The sequence below is a fragment of the Megalops cyprinoides genome, chromosome 8, assembly GCF_013368585.1.
Source record: "Megalops cyprinoides isolate fMegCyp1 chromosome 8, fMegCyp1.pri, whole genome shotgun sequence".
Lineage (NCBI taxonomy): Eukaryota > Metazoa > Chordata > Actinopteri > Elopiformes > Megalopidae > Megalops > Megalops cyprinoides.
Window position 1 is genome coordinate 31479273 of NC_050590.1, and position 19981 is coordinate 31499253.

The following is a 19981-nucleotide window of genomic DNA, read 5'->3' on the forward strand; positions in this document are numbered from 1 at the left end:
CGTCAAAATGAGCAAGGCAAACATCATTTCATAAGTGTGAGTCATTTAGAGAAAAAAACCCTCCTCTAATCCATCTGCCTGCCTGTCAGCACCAGATGCAGGGGCTGGCCCTCTGCTCCTCAGGAGATAAACTTCAATCTGACCTCGCTCTCTGTCTGTTTCTCCTCTTCTCTCTCATACCTCTGTCTCTCCTACGTACCTTGGTCTCTCACCCTCTCTCATACTCCTCTCTCTCTTTCTCCCGCTACAGTGCCTGTCTCACTCCAAGAGGAGATTGGTCTGTCTGTCTTATCTCGATCCACAGGACATTAAGCTTTCGCACCTGTCTATATTCACATAATAGTTGCGGAGGGTCAGGAAGGTGTGGGCCCTTGTTGTGTCTTGTCCTTTTTCATACAAGCACCATGTGCCCTCAGGGCAGGAGTGTGACAGAGTGAGTGGGAACTATGACAACATTCAAGAACTGTTCTAAAAATCTTCTGTCCCAATGATGGTCAGAGATCTGGAAGACTGCGAAAGATAAGAGGGGATGCCTCTTTTGTGTGGAGGGAGGTTCCTGAACTCATGCTTCATGGGTGTGTGTGGTAGGATCAGGGTTCAGTTCATTTCAGTTTTTTTTTTACAGTTTTGGCCATCTCTCAGAAGATACCATCTAAAATGTAGGAATAAATGTTGTCAAATTAATTTTCTGTTTGGCTGACCCAGTGCTAGTTTATATTACCCAAAGGAATAATACTCTAGGTGGTGTTGAAACTGAGTGTTGCTATTGAAGAGATTTGTCTTTGTGTACCTTACCATCAGATTTTAGAATGGTAAGTGATGGTACCACATTTCATAAAGTTTGGTGTTTTGAGGAAGCAATTTGTATCGTGTATCAAGATAATTTTTCACATTTAATTGCCCTGATGTGTTTATTTGATGTAGAATAATTTTAAATGTTTCAAGATAAAATGTTTTCACGTTTCTCTTTCAAAGTTCAGATCAGTTCAGTTCAATTCAGCTTTATTGACATATATCAAGCATTCATGCGTGATGCCAAAGCCAAACATGCATTCTCACACCACGTTTCTAATAGTGCATACAGAAATGGTGAAGAGAAACAAAATTCCCAAAATAGAACAAAATAGTGTTGACTGGTCCTCTTTAATGAAAAGACCCACCTGTTGTTCCTTAGGGTGTGGCAGGTGGCAATGTTCTGGGCTGCTAGTGGGGCTGTGTCCCTCTCCCAGCATGGCTGACATCTTTTTTGGGTCAGTTATCTATGCAAGTTAAATATCTCTTTCTCTGTCTCTGATGGTCTGTCTGTTGGCCTCGAGATGTGTAGGTGATAAAGCAAATGAACCTGCTTGCTCCTTTTGGAGACAGGGGAGAGCAGGAATGATGTTTAGTAGACTGAGTGCTCAGTCTCTCTACTCAAATTAAAATAAGCTTTTAAGAATCATTCTAGACAGATGTACTTTTTATAATTGAAGTGCACTGTAATATTTTGATTCTGTCTTTTGTACTGGCATTTTTGGCAAGATAGTGGTAACTAATTCTGTAACTGATCAGTGTTATTCTCTGTCTCTGAGATCTTTGGCCTTTTGCTCAAAAGTAGTCACAGCTCAGAAATATTCCCTGTCTCTATGTCTCTCTAACTCCATTCCTCTCTCTCTCTCTCCTTATGTAGCTGTGCTCATAGCTGACTGTGCCTCAGTTAGCCATATCAAAGAACAGTGCCTTGATATCTGTAGTTTCAGCCCTCCACAGATGCTTGTCAGCTTTTTTAATGCCATTGCAGACTGCAAATAAATACATAGCTGACATTGCCCAAGGATAAACACTTTTCTATTTACAGAACATACTGAACTCGTCCCAGGTTGATCATTGTCATTGAAATGGCGTAATTATAAGGGCAGGATTTTTTACACTGATATGAAGTCCAGCAGAAGCAGTGGATCTTTAGGTGGGATTAAAGGTTTTGGCCGATTTTTATCCTTTTATTTATGTCTCAGCCATACAGATTTGTGGAACACAGATCAAAATTTAAAGCAGTGAGGGAAATCCTTGGGAAACAGAGAGGATGAGAGCAGGTTAATAGGCCACTACCTACCTACTGAGCTTGGCTGAAGGCCATCTTCCCTGCTTTCTTTTCACACTTACTCCTGTCCTATCTCCTGCCTCTCGTGGTATATACTTTTGGTTCTCTTGTTGTGAGGGTAAGGCTGCTGTGTTTCCCACCTTTGGAGGCCCTGAGGTCTTGTCATTTGTGGCAAACAATAGTGATGATGATGATGATGATGATGATGATGATGATGATGATGACAGTGATGTCACTGTACTGTCATATGTGCTGTGCTCATCACAGATGGAGAGAGGCAGGCGGAGGGAACGGACGTCAGTCACAAGAGGGACTCGCGCTCTTCAGCCAGTCGCCACAACAGTGAGGAGGTTGGTGACAGCCGGGAGGAGGAGCCTGCGGTGAGTAGTAACACAGAAGTTGCAGTACCCTGTTCAGACAGAGGGGGCACTCAAACAAAAAGTTCCCTGGTCAGGCGGGGCGACTCAGGTGACTCAGTTTTGTTCTCTCTGTCCCCCACTCCTCCCCCTTGATTGAGTGATCTTCCCTCCCAAGGTACATCCCAGAGAAGGCATCAGATTTCAGCTTATGAATAAGATGATTGATGGATTTGTTACCTCTGCTGGCTGTGAGTGTTTTGCAGACAGACTGTCTCCTGTCTCCTGATTCCCTGGTCATAGAGGAATGTCTGTGCTCATTTTTCACTCTTCTGGACAGACTAACACACAGACTGGTCACTTGATCTCAAAGCATGAGTAGCCTTGAACAAAATCACACTGCATCCAGTATAACAGTGTAGTTTTTAGTGGTTTCTCTGTCATAATGGAGCCTTCTTGACTGGCTCCTTCACTGGCTTCTTCATTACATTAGTCTAAGCATGTGAACCCACTGGGACTTAGTTGTAAAGTGTTTTTTTTTTGGCAAAGTGTTAATATCACCTGTCCAACAAAACTAATCAAACTCAAGCAATCTACGCCAAGATCTTCATCATAGTCAAACACAGTGCTCTGTTTTCTGTGTGCTCTCAGATTAATACTTAAGTCCTTGATATTAAAAGAGTGAGTGATTCAGCAAGCTGTAATGAAAGAAGATTAGAGATATTCAGAATACACAGTAGATTTTGCACATCTTTTTTTCTCTGCTGTCTGTATGTATGTGCAACAGCCATTTGTAACAGAAGGTTGACTGATACCTGGGATTAATTTTCAGCAGCATAGGCAGACTAAACTGTGCTAAATCATCTCTTTCACTACTGCATGTTTGTATATTGTGAAGGTACTGTTGGATTTTGTTCTAATTTTAAAAGTAAACGAACCGGACCAAAAGCGCGCTTGGAGAAAAAGCTTTATTCGGCGATGGAATCCGGCAGCATCTCTGCCTGCGAAGCTTTAACTCAGGGAACTGTTACCGTGATCGGCCTTTTATACCATGAAACAAATGGCAACAAACAATAGGTTTTACACTGTTGCAGCATCAACCTATGTTCCCAATGCAAAGCGGGATCCTTTGATGCTGACCGCGTCTTTGTGTGGTGATGGTTGCCAATTGCCCACTCCCGGTTGTATGCTAGACTTGATGTCTGCTGCCTGCCTTAATCAATTGCTCTTGGCTCCAACTGTAGCGTGGCACCAAGGTGTGGAGCTTCCTTTGTAACTATGATAATAAGGCCATCAGGTTAACAGTTCTCTGATTCTGAACCATGTCTGGTCAGAATTTAGAAACACTATAATCTTACATTCCCCCCTTTGATCATAAAAAAAAATATGATCACAAAAATAAAGAAATAGTTGTAAGAAAATACAGGAACGGAAGGAGGGGGAAAAAAAAAAAAAAAGAAACCGTAACATGTTGATATTAATCATGTACACAGTCTAATACTGAGCACAGGCACCACTGCTTACAGTATAAAATAAAAGAATTTCATCATTTTATGATGATACACAGATACATTGAAAGATGTACAGAGAAATGACATTGGTGGCATGGTGGATGATCGCATTCCACACATGCTGCTGGATTGTGCTGGTGAATGAGGTCTCCTGACGCAGTCTGTGATATTGTGGGCTTGGTTGATGCAGATGTGTCCCGTGTCCCGTGGTTTTTCAGCAGATGTCAGCCAGGTGTCAGGTATAGTCCAGCGCAGGTGTCCGATGACAGCCAGGGCACCCTTCTCTCTCAGCTGTTTGGAACCCTGCTCTTCACTGGAACATCTGCAATGACACACAAGAGAGAAGGCGGGAACGCATCTTGCCAAAGTACATAAACATTTTTTTAAAAAAATGGATCGTTATTCCTAAAAATGCCTAAACTGTCCCTATGTAGTTTCGGCGGGACGCTACAGTATTTATCAGTGGTGGTATGATGACCTCTTCATCCTCAGACGACAAGCTAGAGCCTAGACAACTCTAGTCCCGCCATGTCTGGACTCTGATAAATACTACCGCCATTCTATCCCTCATCTCTAGGCGGATTTCCTAACTTGCAATGGCTGACATGGTACCACTTATCTTGTCCCTGTACCTTAACTGCTGCATTAGTTACTAAAAGAACCTGATACGGACGTTCCTACTAGGGTTCTAATGCTACACTCTGAGGTTTGTGTGCGAGAGTTTTTTGCAGTACCGGATCAGGCTGTCAGAAATTAAATGCACGTCGGCCTTGTGCAGATCCATTGTTCCGGGTTGGGGCATGGGCCGGCCTGTGATGACGGATGATGATGTGATAACTCAAAAGCTTTAGTCCAGTTTCCAAGGGATTCCTTCCTGGTGGAGCTTGGACAGATGTTCTGTGATGACAATTCATTCTCTGTGTTCGACCTGAAGCTTGTGGTCTGTAAGGACAATGTAATTTCTTGTATTTATCATGCGACACATTGTGAAATGTGTTCCTTGGTCTGAGTCTGTGCATTCTGGCAGGCCCCATCGAGGAATGATGTCCTTCACCAGTGTTTTGGCTGTGTGGGCTGCCGTTCCATGTTTAGTTGGGAATGCTTCCACCCATCTGGAGAATTTATCTACAAGTACATCCTGAAACCTCCCACTCTTAGGCAGAGTTATGTAGTCCAACTGAAGGTGCCGGAATGGACCCGGTGGGGCTGGTGTTCCCCCAGCAGGGGTCTTAATTCTGGTTCCAGGATTGTTGTATTTCAGAGCGTTAGTTTGTAAGGCTCTGAGTTTGGCGTCCTGTGTTCTTTCAATCCTCGCTGACCATTCCACAACCTGATTGAAAGCTGTCCTAACACCATCCCAGTCATCATAACGGACTTTAAGGGCTTTGGATAACTCTGGCTTTAGTCCATTCACAAATGAAGTTTTTAAAGGCATGCCAGTATCCTTGCCTATATCGTCACTGTTGTTCAGACCAGCATGTTCCAGCCAAATCTGCTTAAAGCGTTCCTCATATTCTGCAACACTCTCTCCTGCTTTCTGTGTGCATGAAGTGATTTTGGCCCAATTGACTTCTGCAGGTTTAAGTTCATACAAAAAGGTTCGTACAGCCTCCCATCCTGCATCAACATTGTCTTGAGACTCCCCTGCCCTTGTCTCTACACTTTCAGTCAGCTTCTTTTGATCGCTGTCCCTTAAGTTTACATTGAGGATCATAGCAGCATCCAGTGGGTGTAGAGTGTAAATTTTTCGTAAGCGTTCAAGAACTTGCCATGCCTTGCGCGGCTGTTTATATGCATCTGGTAATTCCTTGGACCATTTATCAATTTGTTCTGGTGTGGCTGGTTGGTAAGTCTTACATGGGAGGTATCTTTTGACCTTCTTTGTCACAATACGAGTCCGTCTCTGGCCATCCTCCTCAAACTCCTCTTCACTTTGAACTTCCACTTCAGTTCTACGGTGTTTGATTACGACAGGAGCAAGCCTAGCCTTTGTGCTTGTTGTGGAGGTAGATTTGACCTGTGCACTGCTGTCCTTTGTCACAGGTGCAGCAGCAGGTGTGTCATTGAACAATTCCTCACCGTCTGAGCTGCTACCATGGTCATGTGGCAATTCCTCCAGCAAATGACGGTGTTGTTGTTCCTCAATGGCTCTCAGCTCTTTGAATGGGTAGAGCAGTTCTGGTCTCCTTTGCTTAGCGCCTCCTTCATGTGTATTGGAAGAGGCTACTGCTTTATCACAGTCTTTTGGTTGTAGCTGTTTGGAGATTAAGTCTAGCCATTTTTGATTTTCAGCTAATAGTCTCTCTTTTTCCTTTTTCTCTTCCTGTAATAGAGAAGCTAATGCTTGAACTTTTGCATTTTCTGCAGTGATTTCACGTTTCAGTCTATCAATCTCACACTTTTCCAGATGTTGTTGAATTTGCTTGCACAAAATAACAGACCATCCGTCTCGTCTGCTGCTTGCGAACATGCGCTGTGTCTTTCCCCAGGCCTTTTTGATGTCCGGCAAGGTCCAGAGTGTGTCCTCGGAGGGTTTAATGTTGTATTTCTGTTGGATGTCGTCATTGCATTTCCTTAATCCAAGCCGTTTTTCCAAGTATGAATTTAGGCTGTCCATCATCTGATCAATGGTTGTGCTTGGAGGAGCTGTTCCGTGACGTTCTGTCGTAGGTTTCAATGGCCCAGCCCCATGAACACGGATCTGCGCAGCCGACGGCAACTCAGCAGCCATGACAACAGATTCCCTCAGATACAAAGCAGACAGAGCAGGTGTTAGTGGAGCTGTTTAGACTGTTTATTCTAAGTGTGAATACCCACAGCTATCTTTACTTGAATGCAAATGTTGTGCACTCTACAGAACAGAGTTAGCTAAAGGAAACTGGAATTATTATACTTTTGTCTTAACGAGGAAAAGACTACAGACAATTTTTATCTTCAAATGCGCAGCCTAGTCAAAAATGTAGGCTATTTTTCAAAATACAGAGTACGCCCACAACCAGGAATACTTTGAGATAAGTGGATATGAATATACTTTAAAAATACAAAATCATTCAGTGATATAGACTATTTTCTTTGTCTACTCTTGATTTCCTCTTAATAATATACTGCGTTTATCTTAACACTTTAGTTAAAGAAAAGAAATCACGTGTTTTTTTTTTTCTGCTTAGCTGCACAAAACAGAAAATTAAACTTTGGCTCGCCAGTTAGAAAAATTGACTCTTTCCGGATCTTAGTCGGAAGGCTTATCACTTTACCGTTTAAAATGCTAATTCTTTCCGAACCTCGGTCGGAAGGCTATGCTTACAGTTTTTTTACGGTATTAAGGAAACAAGATGTCATTCCAAACCAAATTTGGAAGGTTAAAGTGCTTACAATTTCAGCGACTTAAAAACAAATACAAATTCTTTAAGCATATAGCTTTTAAGAAAAGTATTCTTAAGTATGCTTTTACTGTTATAAATTTATATATATAAATTTATACTGTTATAATTTTTCTAACGTTACTTAGAACATTTACGTATTACTTACAGTCGGAAAAACAACGCTCGCGTAACAACTTATAATACTAGTATGATGCACTAATTCTTAACTTTCTCACAATCAAGAAAAGTACAAATTTTAGTTCTCTTACTTAAAATTTTAATTATTCAACCCGTGCAGCGAAGAATAATTATACTTAATAATAATATATAATAATTAACCAACAGCCTTCCTAACCATAGGAAGGTGTCCAGCAACCCAGTTGCTTATACTAGTCTCTCCATCAACCTCCGATTAGTCTGATAACCGGCACGATGTGAGATGACTATATTACTAGTACACACTCCGTCAACCTCTGATCTAATCGAAAAATATAAGCGTGTCAGTAGCCTGTCACAACTAAATATTTTAAGGACTAGATAGCACGACGTGAGCTGACTATATATTTACTCATAGTCTCTCCATCAACCTCCGATTTCACGTCTGAAAACCGGCACGATGTGAGATGACTACGTTTGTATAGTACACACTCCGTCAACCTCTGATCTAATCGGAAAATATAACTAAACATTTACCGGCTAGATAGCACGACGTGAGCTGACTATCCGAAGCTCAATTAACAACTTACAATACCAGTATAATGCACTACTTCCTAACTCTCTCACAATCAAGAAAAGTACCAGTTTTTAATTCTCTCACACTTAAAAACTGAATTCTCCAACTCTCTCACAGCGAAGAATAATTATATAGTACTGAATTCTGTTCCAGAGCTTACACCAAAAACCTTTCCTAATCATAGGAAGGCGCCCAGCAACCCGCAGTTGCTTACACGAGTCTCTCCATCAACCTCCGATTATGTCTGATAACCGGCACGATGTGAGATGACCACGTTACTATAGTACAAACTCCGTCAACCTCTGATCTAATCGAAAAATATAACTAAATATTTACCGGTTAGATAGCACGACGTGAGCTGACTATACCAAAAACCTTTCCTAACCATAGGAAGGTGCCCAGCAACCCGCAGTTGCTTACACGAGTCTCTCCATCAACCTCCGATTATGTCTAATAACCGGCACGATGTGAGATGACCACGTTACTATAGTACAAACTCCGTCAACCTCTGATCTAATCGAAAAATATAACTAAATATTTACCGGCTAGATAGCACGACGTGAGCTGACTATACCAAAAACCTTTCCTAACCATAGGAAGGTGCCCAGCAACCCTCAGTTGCTTACACGAGTCTCTCCATCAACCTCCGATTATGTCTAATAACCGGCACGATGTGAGATGACCACGTTACTATAGTACAATCTCCGTCAACCTCTGATCTAATCGGAAAATATAACTAAATATTTACCGGCTAGATAGCACGACGTGAGCTGACTATCCGAAGCTCAATTAACAACTTACAATACCAGTATAATGCACTACTTCTTAACTCTCTCACAATCAAGAAAAGTACCAGTTTTTAATTCTCTCACACTTAAAAACTGAATTCTCCAACTCTCTCACAGCGAAGAATAATTATACAGTACTGAATTCTGTCCCAGAGCTTACATCAAAAACCTTTCCTAACCATAGGAAGGTGTCCAGCAACCCGCAGTTGCTTACACGAGTCTCTCCATCAACCTCCGGTTATGTCTGATAACCGGCACGATGTGAGATGACCGCGTTACTATAGTTCACACTCCGTCAACCTCTGATCTAATCGGAAAATATAACTAAATATTTACCGGCTAGATAGCACGACGTGAGCTGACTATAAACTTAGTTAGCAACCCCGTTGCTTACACTAGTCACTCCATCAACCTCCGATTAGAAGTCTGATAACCGGCACGATGTGAGATGACTACGTTACTATAGTTCACACTCCGTCAACCTCTGATCTAATCGGAAAATATAACTAAACATTTACCGGCTAGATAGCACGACGTGAGCTGACTATAAACTTAGGCTTTCCCTAGCCTAGACTTCGGTACCTCGGCCTATTTTTTTTAGAGCTCTTATCAACAGTGTTAACCAAAACACTGTCAGTTACATATACGTATATTTACTGGTTTGTTTACTTATAAAATAGCTAGGTTCTTCAAGAGGAGTGGTACGTTTCTTACCGAGTTAAGGTCTTTGCGATGTTTGCGGACCCGCAGACTCTTGTCTTGCCGATCTTCGACTGGAAAGTTCAACCGGAAAAATCTCCACGATTCTTCTGCTGAATTGTTCCACTTCGTAGATGTGTCGGTGAGTTTCTCTCGTATCAGCTCCTCCTGGCTGGCTCGCCAATTGTTGGATTTTGTTCTAATTTTAAAAGTAAACGAACCGGACCAAAAGCGCGCTTGGAGAAAAAGCTTTATTCGGCGATGGAATCCGGCAGCATCTCTGCCTGCGAAGCTTTAACTCAGGGAACTGTTACCGTGATCGGCCTTTTATACCATGAAACAAATGGCAACAAACAATAGGTTTTACACTGTTGCAGCATCAACCTATGTTCCCAATGCAAAGCGGGATCCTTTGATGCTGACCGCGTCTTTGTGTGGTGATGGTTGCCAATTGCCCACTCCCGGTTGTATGCTAGACTTGATGTCTGCTGCCTGCCTTAATCAATTGCTCTTGGCTCCAACTGTAGCGTGGCACCAAGGTGTGGAGCTTCCTTTGTAACTATGATAATAAGGCCATCAGGTTAACAGTTCTCTGATTCTGAACCATGTCTGGTCAGAATTTAGAAACACTATAATCTTACAGTACAAATCTGGACATGTTTTCTACTTTGAACGTAATGTGGTCCTTTAGATTTGGGTTGGCCAGTTGAACATAAACAGAAATGATTCCATCTAATAACTAAGTCCTGCAAACTATGGGGAGTGTAGTTTCGAGAAGCAATACTTCTGTACCTTAATTCTGTGGTTGTAATAACAGCAGTACTCTTAACAATATTCTTCAAGAAGCCATAAAATTTTGGAATTTTCCTGAAGAGAGGAAAGTTAAGATGTTGCAATCCATTATTCAAAACTTTTTCTCGAAAGAGATCACATTTCTAATAAGAAAACCAGGGCTGTTTTCACATTTTATCTTGAATTAAAAATAAAGACATCATGGTTTAGTAAGGAAGTAAATTCAATCAGCATTTCTCTAAACATGAGTAGGGGTATAAACCTATATTGGAATCCCTATTATCCGGTGGACAAAGAGACTCATTTCAGCGATGCACATGATTGGAGAGAGATCAGAACAGAACATCTGAATTGCCTGTTGCAGTGCATTCTGGATCCTTGCAATCCAACATTATTTTGTTGGAGTCTTTGGTTTTGATAATGCCCTTGCTTTATCAAAAGCCCCTAGTGTAAAACACTGTTAAACATTCCATTTCCCAGTTTAGTGTTATCCTATTGGACCACCAAGTCCTTCTCTTTGTAGAATGGGAGGAGTTGATGGGATCCTGAAGGATTTGCCCCAGGAAAAGAAACGGAAAGAGGGAAAGTGGTCCGAAGTTTGATGGACATTTGTTGAAATTGTACAGGAGGGCTCGAGACCCAGCCGTGGCCCTGGAGCAGGTTATTTTCTGTGTGCCTGGCGGAGCGTATTGCCCTCTCTCCGTGTCCCCAGCTGGTGTGTACTCAGAGCTGGAAGGGACATTTGGAGGAGCCGGTGACTAACGGAGGCACTGTGGCCCACAACCTGAGACAGATGACTTGCATTGCATCCCCAGCACTCCTGTGCCTAGTACAGCAACCCTTACTCACTCACTCTTTGTCCTACTCCTTTCTCCCTCTCTCTCACCTTTTTTCCCTCTCCCTCTTTCTCTCGCTCTTTCTGTCATTATAAGGATTTAAGTATTTATACTGGCTTTATTAACATGACAGATCTCCTTTCCTTCTATCTCAGTCTCTTTCTTCATTCTACTCTCTCTCTCTCTCTCTCTCTCTCACTCTCTCTCTCTCTCTCTCTATTTCTCACTCTCTCTCTCTGTCTCTCCCTCTCTCTCTCTCTATCAGCCCTCAGCAGTGGGGTGGGACTTTGCCTCATTAAGCAAATGGAAGACAGATCACTTCCCCTCTCTGTCTGTCCCGACACACTTCTGTGTTGAGGAGCTCCCCCTCAGGGCGGATCTGCAGCTAAGAGGAGGGTAGAGTCCCTCTGCCAGGGGGTTGAGGCGGCCCTCATAGATATTCATGTCATCCCCGTGTTCCTCCCAGTGACTCCCCATTCCTCTCAGTGGATCTGGCAGTCACGTGCTGCTCAGGTACAGCTCCTTGTAAAGAAACTCGGGGCACAGCCCACACGCCGTGGCCTTCTTTCCTGAGTCACATTGCACACTCAGTTAGAGAGGCCTGGTCACGTGAACAGCACCCTGTCACCATACTGTCTTGTATGATAGGTCAACTCGGGTCATGAGAGCTCAGTCCACAGACCGCACCCCTCCCCCCACCCACCTCCCCAGCAGTCGCCCCCAGATTCACTTTGTTAATGTTGCAGTCGAGAATATCAAATCCTTCCCTTTTTTATCATTTAATATTTCAAAAATTATTTTCATTTTGGGTCACCAAGAGAGAAGTGTTACTGGTGAAGCCTGTAATATTGCTACAGCGCAGAGACTCAAGCGTGTAATATACTGAGAGAAAAATGTCATTATTTCTAAGTACTCTCTTGCACTTGCCTCTTTGTTAAGAGTCGGCCTGCTCTGCTACTTCTGACGCTGTGAGTGGTTATAAAAGAAGGTGTGGATGAGCACTATTAGTCCCTGAAGATGTTACGTGCTTAAATTCATTTTTTATATGCACACTTTACTGAACATTTGTCCTTTGTTCAAGAATATGAGAGAATGAGAGTGAGGGGACAGCATTGACGCATTGATTTTTAACCCCTGGATTTGACCTTCAGCATAAAACTGGCTGTCCAAACTTCAAGACACAGCTCTCCATGGCTGCCCCAGTTTCAAGATATCTAGAGGGTTTAGTCACAGCTATTCTATTTATCTTGACCAGATATTCAGATGTGGGTGCTACATGTCTCCACCAATGCTGAAACTATAAGTGTTCTGCATTGCTTTCTTGAAAAAATGTTCTCTAAAACAGAACTGTAATAACCAGCGCAGGAAGGCAGAGAGCACCAGAACCTCCTGTTCCCAACTTAAACCTCCTAGATGGAAGATGGAAAAAACACAGAGCCGAATATCTGGTTATACCGTAACAATAGAATAGCTGTTGTTTGATGTCTGTGACAAAACTGCAGTGCAACGGCAGTGTTGATTCCTAAGGCCTCCTCCACAGATGATTAGCACCGCAAGAAGAGTGTTTTGATGGCAAACTGTGGTACCATAACTGTGCACATAGATGCATTTGTGTCTCTGCCAGAGAATCCACATTTAGACCCCAGCTACAACCTTCCAACACTTACATTTACATTACATTTATTCATCTGGCAGATGCTTTTATGCAAAGTAACTTACAAGTGAGGTACAATACAACACAAGCGAAAAACTATACAACAATATTAGAAGATTAGAGTCAACAGTATTAGAAGCACTGCATGACCAGGTTTCAATGGTTGGCCAGGCAAGGTACAAACTAGCAGGTAAAGCTAACTAGTGCATTAAACCATTAGGTTACCTTTTTTGTGGTTTAGTAGGAGACAGTTTGAGACATGAGAAGTTCCTTTGGGCGATAGTGTTTCAGGTGCTCAGGTGACAGCAGAAGAGCTGTGTCTTCAGATGTTTCTTGACAGAGAGGGACTCTCAGAACGGATGAAGTGTGGAAGTTCATTCCACCATTGGGGGACAACAGTGGAGAGAGTTCTGGATTTTATGCTGCACCACTAACCTCCAGATTCAATCAGAACTGGCATGTGGCAGTACTCAATCAAAAAGAAAGAACCCCCCTGAATTAATCAACCTCTGGGTTCAAAGTTACCAGCTGTCCTAAGGGGATGAATCAGTTTTGCAACCTGGGAAGTTTATTTTTTTAATTGAATGGCAGATTTTCTTAAAATAGATTGGCCATTTTGATTCAGTCCATCCGTCAGTGAAAGCATCTTCCAGCTCTAGTGGAGTGCAGCAGGAGAAAGCTGGCTCTAACTCTAACCCACGCTGTCATGTCCCTTCTGTCAGTCCGCTGGGAACATTCTCGCCCAGTGTCTGGCAAGACTGTGGGACCAGAAACAAAGTGTACAGAAGGAGGTGGAAACCATTATTAAGATAATAAAAAAGCATAAATAAGGTCACTTTCAAATCCACCCGCTAATTTAGGGTGGGGGCTGTGTCTGCAAGCAGGTTGAGGGAAGGTTTTAATCATGCTGGCGGGATTACGGCTGCTCGTAAACGAAAGCGATCCAGCCATACTGTTAACCTCAGATTTTTTCTAGGGCTGTAAATATCCAGGTTCTGGCCTTGTGGGTGTTTTATGGCTGACTAGGCCGCTATGACGTGCTGGCTGCCACCCTTGTGAGGATGTATCTCAGACAAGCCAGCCTAATAAATAAGCTTGGGTTTATGGGTTGACAATTACAAATGGGATGGGTGTCTCTGCAAGGGATCCACCCTTTTTTACAAACCCTGGTTGGCCTCAGTTCCCCTCTAGTGAAAATGGTGGTCTGTTAAGTAGCGGCCAAACAACAGAGGCGGGTTTACATGCTGAGGTGGACTGTCAGCACATCGATCTCCAATGTCAGGAGAAGCTTGTCTGGTTTTATAGGCACTTATGTGTTGCCATTTAAAATGGGACTGGTGGTGACCAGACTAATTATCCAGACTAACCCCGGGATTCAATACGAAACAGGTCATTTAATGATTTTTTCCCATTGTGACTGTGGTGTGGTTGTGTAGAGTATGGCTGATACTAAAAGTGATAGAAGTTGTACTAACTTAATTTATTAAAATTAGTACTAAATGTGTTGTCCTGAGTGCTGGAAAAGGATATGGCTCTCTCAGCACCTGGCAGTGTATTGCTCCCACAAACCAGTCTTAAAACTGGGGCGGATGACAGCGTGGTGCCTGAATCACCTGATGTACAGTGATACAGACATGTACCTAAATCCCCGGAAGACCATGGGACTCCTGTACATCTTTGCTCTGGAGGGGTAATGTTAGCATCTGAAGAACAAGCAAAGCAACTGTTTGATTCTTTTGAGCTTCTCATTTGGTGATGCCTGTCCTCTTTTGCTGATTTTTCCACACAGAGACTTAGTGGACTTCGTAGCTCAGCAGAACTCGTAGAGGCACTAGAGAGCCAAAGTGACCAAGCTTGACACAGTGCTGTAGATGCACAGTAGACTGCAGCCAAAATAATGAGCTAAGTGGTTTGTTCTATCATTAAAGCTCCATAGTTTCACTTCCAAAGTCCTGCACTCATAGCACATTACAAGTGTGCAAAATTGTTATTTGTTGTGAGGATTAATTGATAAGGATTAATTGAATAATCAATTCATGTATTTTTCAGGGTAGAAGGTCCAAGCATGCACAAATAAATCTCCGGGCCACTCCCTCCATAGTGTTATACTATTAATCTGTTCCTCAGATTACATGGCAGCCTATTTTAATTTCATTGTGTGCAGGTTGCAGGGGTGGGATTTGTGAAATGGAGATCCAGCTCTGTAGCTAGTGCTGTGGATCACCTTGCAATCCCCTTCAGTGTGAAGTACATACTGGGATTCAATGCATTAGGAATGAATTTTTATATTTGTATTTCTGTGGCCATATTGCAAGGACAGTTCAGACGCAAGGACTGCCTAATTGAAAAAAGTCCTGCTCTTTTATGCATGTGGAAATCTTTTATCTCACGATAAGAGTCTCAAAGATCCACCCCCCCCCCCCCCCCCCCCCCAAAAAAAATGGTATGAGCGAATAAACACCTTCAACAGTCTGCAGCAGCAGCCTCCAGATTATAACTAATGGACCGAGTAGTTTTACAACCTGAAAATGAGTTTTTTCTCCAAAATTACACACCTCAGCTGGGCACATTACATTTTTGAGCGATTTTCCATGAACTGAGAGGTGCGTAATTAACACTGTCACAGTGCCAGGCCTGTGCGTCTTGTTTCAAATTCTGCTGCGCGTACCTGATATGAATACTTTGGCACCTCTGCTGATCGAATCACCAGGTTGTCTGGAGTCATGTGCTGTGCTGCAGTTTTCCCTCAAAATAAACTTCAACAAATTTGCCAGATGATTAAATATGTGGACCCGAACCTAACCTTAGAGTGAAAAACAATGAGCACCATGAGATGAGGTCCTCTTCAAAACAACATCTGAAGCTGCTTTTAGATCATCTGGCCCCCAGTGAAACGAGAGACCATGGTTGGCTGAATCTGTTCATTCTTTCCCACAGCACAGTCCTCTCTTTGATTAGTGCCTTGAACTTTGGAACGCTGTCCATGGTGAGGTCAAGTTGCCAAGCAGGTCTCTTAAAAGTGGTCTTGTGACATTTTTTCTTTTTTTTTTTTATAACCAGTCTCCAGCATGTTTGTACAGTGTGTTGATTACACAGTCCAGATGTTTCAGAGAAGGATTTAATGTGGAATTAAGGGGGAAAATGTCTATATGGGAAATATAGAGCTCCTCTGTGCTTTTTGTAAACCAATAAACACCCCTCTAAATATGTCAGTGCATACATACATACCAAACATATCATTAGTGTATTCATGCATCTCATCAAGGATGTACTGTAGATCCTTCATAGCATTTAAAACTTATAATGCATTGTCGGTGTTCTGTCATTCTCATGCACATGTATCATTGATTAGTGGTTTTCAACAGATCGATAAGTGATAAACTAATAAATAAAGGACTAAATAAAGGATGTTTATTAATACCATAGTGTTACGCCATGTTTTATCAATGTGCTTTCTCTTGAATGAGGCATAAGACAAAAATGTGATTGAATCAAACTGAAGTTGGAAATTGTTTGATGCATGTAAGTGTGAGTGTGCAAGAGAAAATGGCATTGTCCTGCTTTGACCAATGAGCACAGTGGTTGGAATTTAACAGAAAAGCATATGCCCACGTTGTCAGAACCAAAAACGTTCAAATATGTGATTCAAAAATGACCTGCTTGCTTATTGCAATAACAGCAGTAATGGTAATTGCTAACTGCGGATCAGATGAGGTGCTTGGATGGGGCTAACCCAGAGGGGACCATTTAGCTCTGAGAGTGTCGGTAATGAGCTGCAGGTGGGAGGTTTGGCTAAATCCTGCCCCTCGTTTGTCACAAGCCATTATGGGTATGAAGGAGATGTGCTGGTTTGAATAGCGCAGGCATTCTCCCTGAAGAAAAGATGAGCTCGTTTCGCCCCTCTGTTATCCCGCCGCGCTCTGCATCAACTTTCAAGGCTCGCCAATTTGCCGGAAGATTGAGGAGGCCGAACTTCCCCCATTTGGCCGTTTGCTTCCTCGCTGAAGGCTGTTTTTGGAAGCTTGCGCTACAATCATTCCTCCAGGCTAGCTCATTTCTCCCCACAAAAGGCATTAGTTCTCGCTTCTGTCACACTGACACACTGCCACATGACACAGATCGCTATCACCTGCCTCTAAATGGGGAAATCTAATTGACAGCGCCTTGGCCACGGATGACCACATCTAGCTGTTTGAGAGATGAGTTTCTCCAGGCTCCAGTAAGCTGACATTTATGATATGGGAAAAGGTGATCTTCCCCCTTATCTAAATGCTAACACGGATATGGCTTTCAGTTTCTGGAATGATACGAAAATCCAGAATCCCCCCCCCACACCCACACACACACACACACAGACTTATTGAGTTTACAAACTGTTGCGCAGACAACCTCCAACAAGAAATGAAAAAGAAAAAGATGAGAGAGAAATCTTTTGGTTTGGTGTCTGACTCACAGCTGGGAAGATTTAGTTTCTTGGTGCATTCATTCTCACACCTAATGTCATGTTTTCAGCTCATGGCCGACCCCTTCCCAATCTCCCTGACAGCGAACTTGTTATAGGGAGAGGCCTAAGACTGGGGTGCAGAGGCATTGGGGAACACAATGATACCATTGCACTGGAAAAGTACAAGATGGTGGGGGGGGGGGTGCTGGACTGGAATGTTTCTTTGAAAAAAAAAAAAAAACTTGTTCAAAACACAGGTGGGCATTCAGTGAGACATACACAGATCCCAGAGGAAAGCAACAATAGAAACGACGTTACAAGGTTGCATAAGGGATTGTCACGAATCCAGCTTGTGCTTGATAAGGAACCCCCTTTTTTCCCCCCTTGTATGCTATTCTTGCTTCTGCAAATGCAGTCTTTGACAGAAACAAGGAGAAAAGACTAGATGAAACTGGAAGGAAGAACAACAACAACAAAAAAATAGAACCAAAGTATTTTTCTCTCCATCATTGGCATTTACTTTAAAGGGAACAGAGTTAACAGGAGTGAAAAAGAGACTAGTAACACGGTTGGCTTGAGAGTCATGAATAATTGATGTAAAAATCTCAGCTTAGTGATTTCTCTCCCAAGGGCTTGTGTTTTACATTCTGAGTCCAGAGGGATGGTTATACTCATTCTTTCATTCGAGGAAGTTTTCACAATGCAGGACAGCGCAGAACTGTTATATTTCTAAATTGTGCTTGATACATGTGTGTTTTTTGGCCCTTGTTCTCATCTTCATTCCCAAGACCCATAATAGATGTTGGCTATTTAGTGTTGGCATCAGCATCATTTTCTGTTTAAAGTGAGTCCCATCAATTAAGGGCAATTTGTAGGGATTCCCAAGTGGCTCAGTTAGCAAGTCCCTAGTACAGAACAAACCCCATAGCCCAGGTTCAAGACCAGTTGCGTCACAAGTTGACAATGACTGAGAGCCCACAGTACCAAATAAATTGGCTTCATTCTGTTGGGGATAGGAATGGGTAGGTCATCCTTGTCTTAGCAGGCTTTCATTAGGCACCTGTGAGTTGCTTGTATGACAGACTTTGAGTAGTGCCTATCCTCCAGTGGGTGCTTGTTTTACTGTCATGCACTGTGGGACTTGTAGTTTGAAAAAGTGTTTTGACTGCAGGTAAGTGCATCAGAGGATTGCATTTGTCTTACTTCAGTACTCTTGCACAAATGTGAACTTTCTAACCCCAAAAACTGGGTTTCATAAAGGGGGCAAAGCCATTAATGAAGAGAATTATTTGTAGAATATTGTAATTACACACTGGACAGAATGTGTAGAATGTGTGGCAACAAACAACATTGTAGTGCTGTTGGAAAAGGTCAAAATAAAATTAAACTAATACATACAATAATACACACACAGATCATGTAATGAAAGAAAATTAATAAAACTGATTGACATGAAATAAAAAAATATTCAATTTCCTCCAGTTGATCTTCACTTTCTCCCACAAAAAATAAAGACATTCACAAACTGTCACTCTCAACTATTCCTGTTGTGAAACATCAAAAAAATACACATTGAAACTGGTTACTCAAAGTCTGGGGCAGAGTAGGAAGCACTAAGAATCTGGGACCAAAACCAGACGATTACCCTCGTGTTTATAGTTTTCATTCCTTTTAGTTTCATTTTATTTGTACCTTTTTTATTTTCTGCTATCAGAGACATAGTGCACCGCCTGCAGCAGGCTGAACTGTCTGTGGCACTTTGCTGTGGTGCGAGGGTTGAAGCAGAAAGGCAGTCTTGCCCGGCTGTCCATTTGTAGTTTATAATGCACTGTCTCCTGTTGAAAAATGACCACTGGTACACACTTCACATTGATTTTTTTTACCAGCCTCCTGGATCCCTGATTGATTTCCCCGCAAAACATTGATCCACACTCTCACCCCCTCCTGTCCCTCCCTGGACTGCAAATGGGTCTTGTCCCCTTTCCTATGGTTATTGATAGCCTGCGCTGGCCCAGAGTACAGCATTGCCTGGGTTCAAATACATTTGTCCCTGGATCTGTCCTTCTCCCTAATGGGACATGTCCTCATCCTCTGTGCATCCTTCTTCATTGTTTTCTCCATTGTTACTTAACATGGTTGCATAGCTCATAAACTCATCGTTAGGTATGCATTGTCAGGATGTTGTAGAGGCATGAGATTTTTGTGGAGGGGATTTATCTGAATCTGCATAGACTGGTAGTATGGCATTGCTGTCTGAATAAAGCATTTGAAGCATTTCTTCCACTCCATCCAGGCCAGCTGGACCCATAACAATGTAGCAAGTAAACATCACCTGTCTGGATAGGCCCTATAGTGTCACGAAACTCAGCAGTGAATGGAAGGAACTCCATTCAGTTTTACCTGGTGATGGTGTGAGAGTATCATGGAGAGAATGTGATGACGACTAAGATGGCTTTGTATGATGGGATAATACAGAATTGATGATGGGAACCAATAGTGATGTGTGTGACAGAACTTGGGGCAGAGAGAGAAGGGTGTTGCCGTTGACTTTGAGTAAATGCAAATATCACTGTTTCAATACAATCACAATTTTTGTTCCAGAATATTGGAATCACTGAAATGTGGCACTTGAATTTTTCTCTAGGCAAGGTAGGGACCACTGAGGGTGAGGGTAATAATGAAGAATTGGAGACAGTGATGGAGACATAACATCATAGAGTGTCCAC

General features: G+C 42.5%; 1 protein-coding gene across 3 annotated transcripts in view; it reads left to right on the forward strand.

Annotated features, from left to right (window-relative positions):
* Positions 1-19981, forward strand: part of b4galnt4a (beta-1,4-N-acetyl-galactosaminyl transferase 4a) — a 125198-nt gene that overhangs the window by 38745 nt on the left and 66472 nt on the right. For all 3 annotated transcript variants that reach the window (XM_036534766.1, XM_036534764.1, XM_036534765.1), the window contains exon 3: positions 2348-2460. In XM_036534766.1, coding sequence (XP_036390659.1) covers positions 2348-2460 — 113 coding nt within the window. The remainder of the gene's footprint in view (positions 1-2347; positions 2461-19981) is intronic.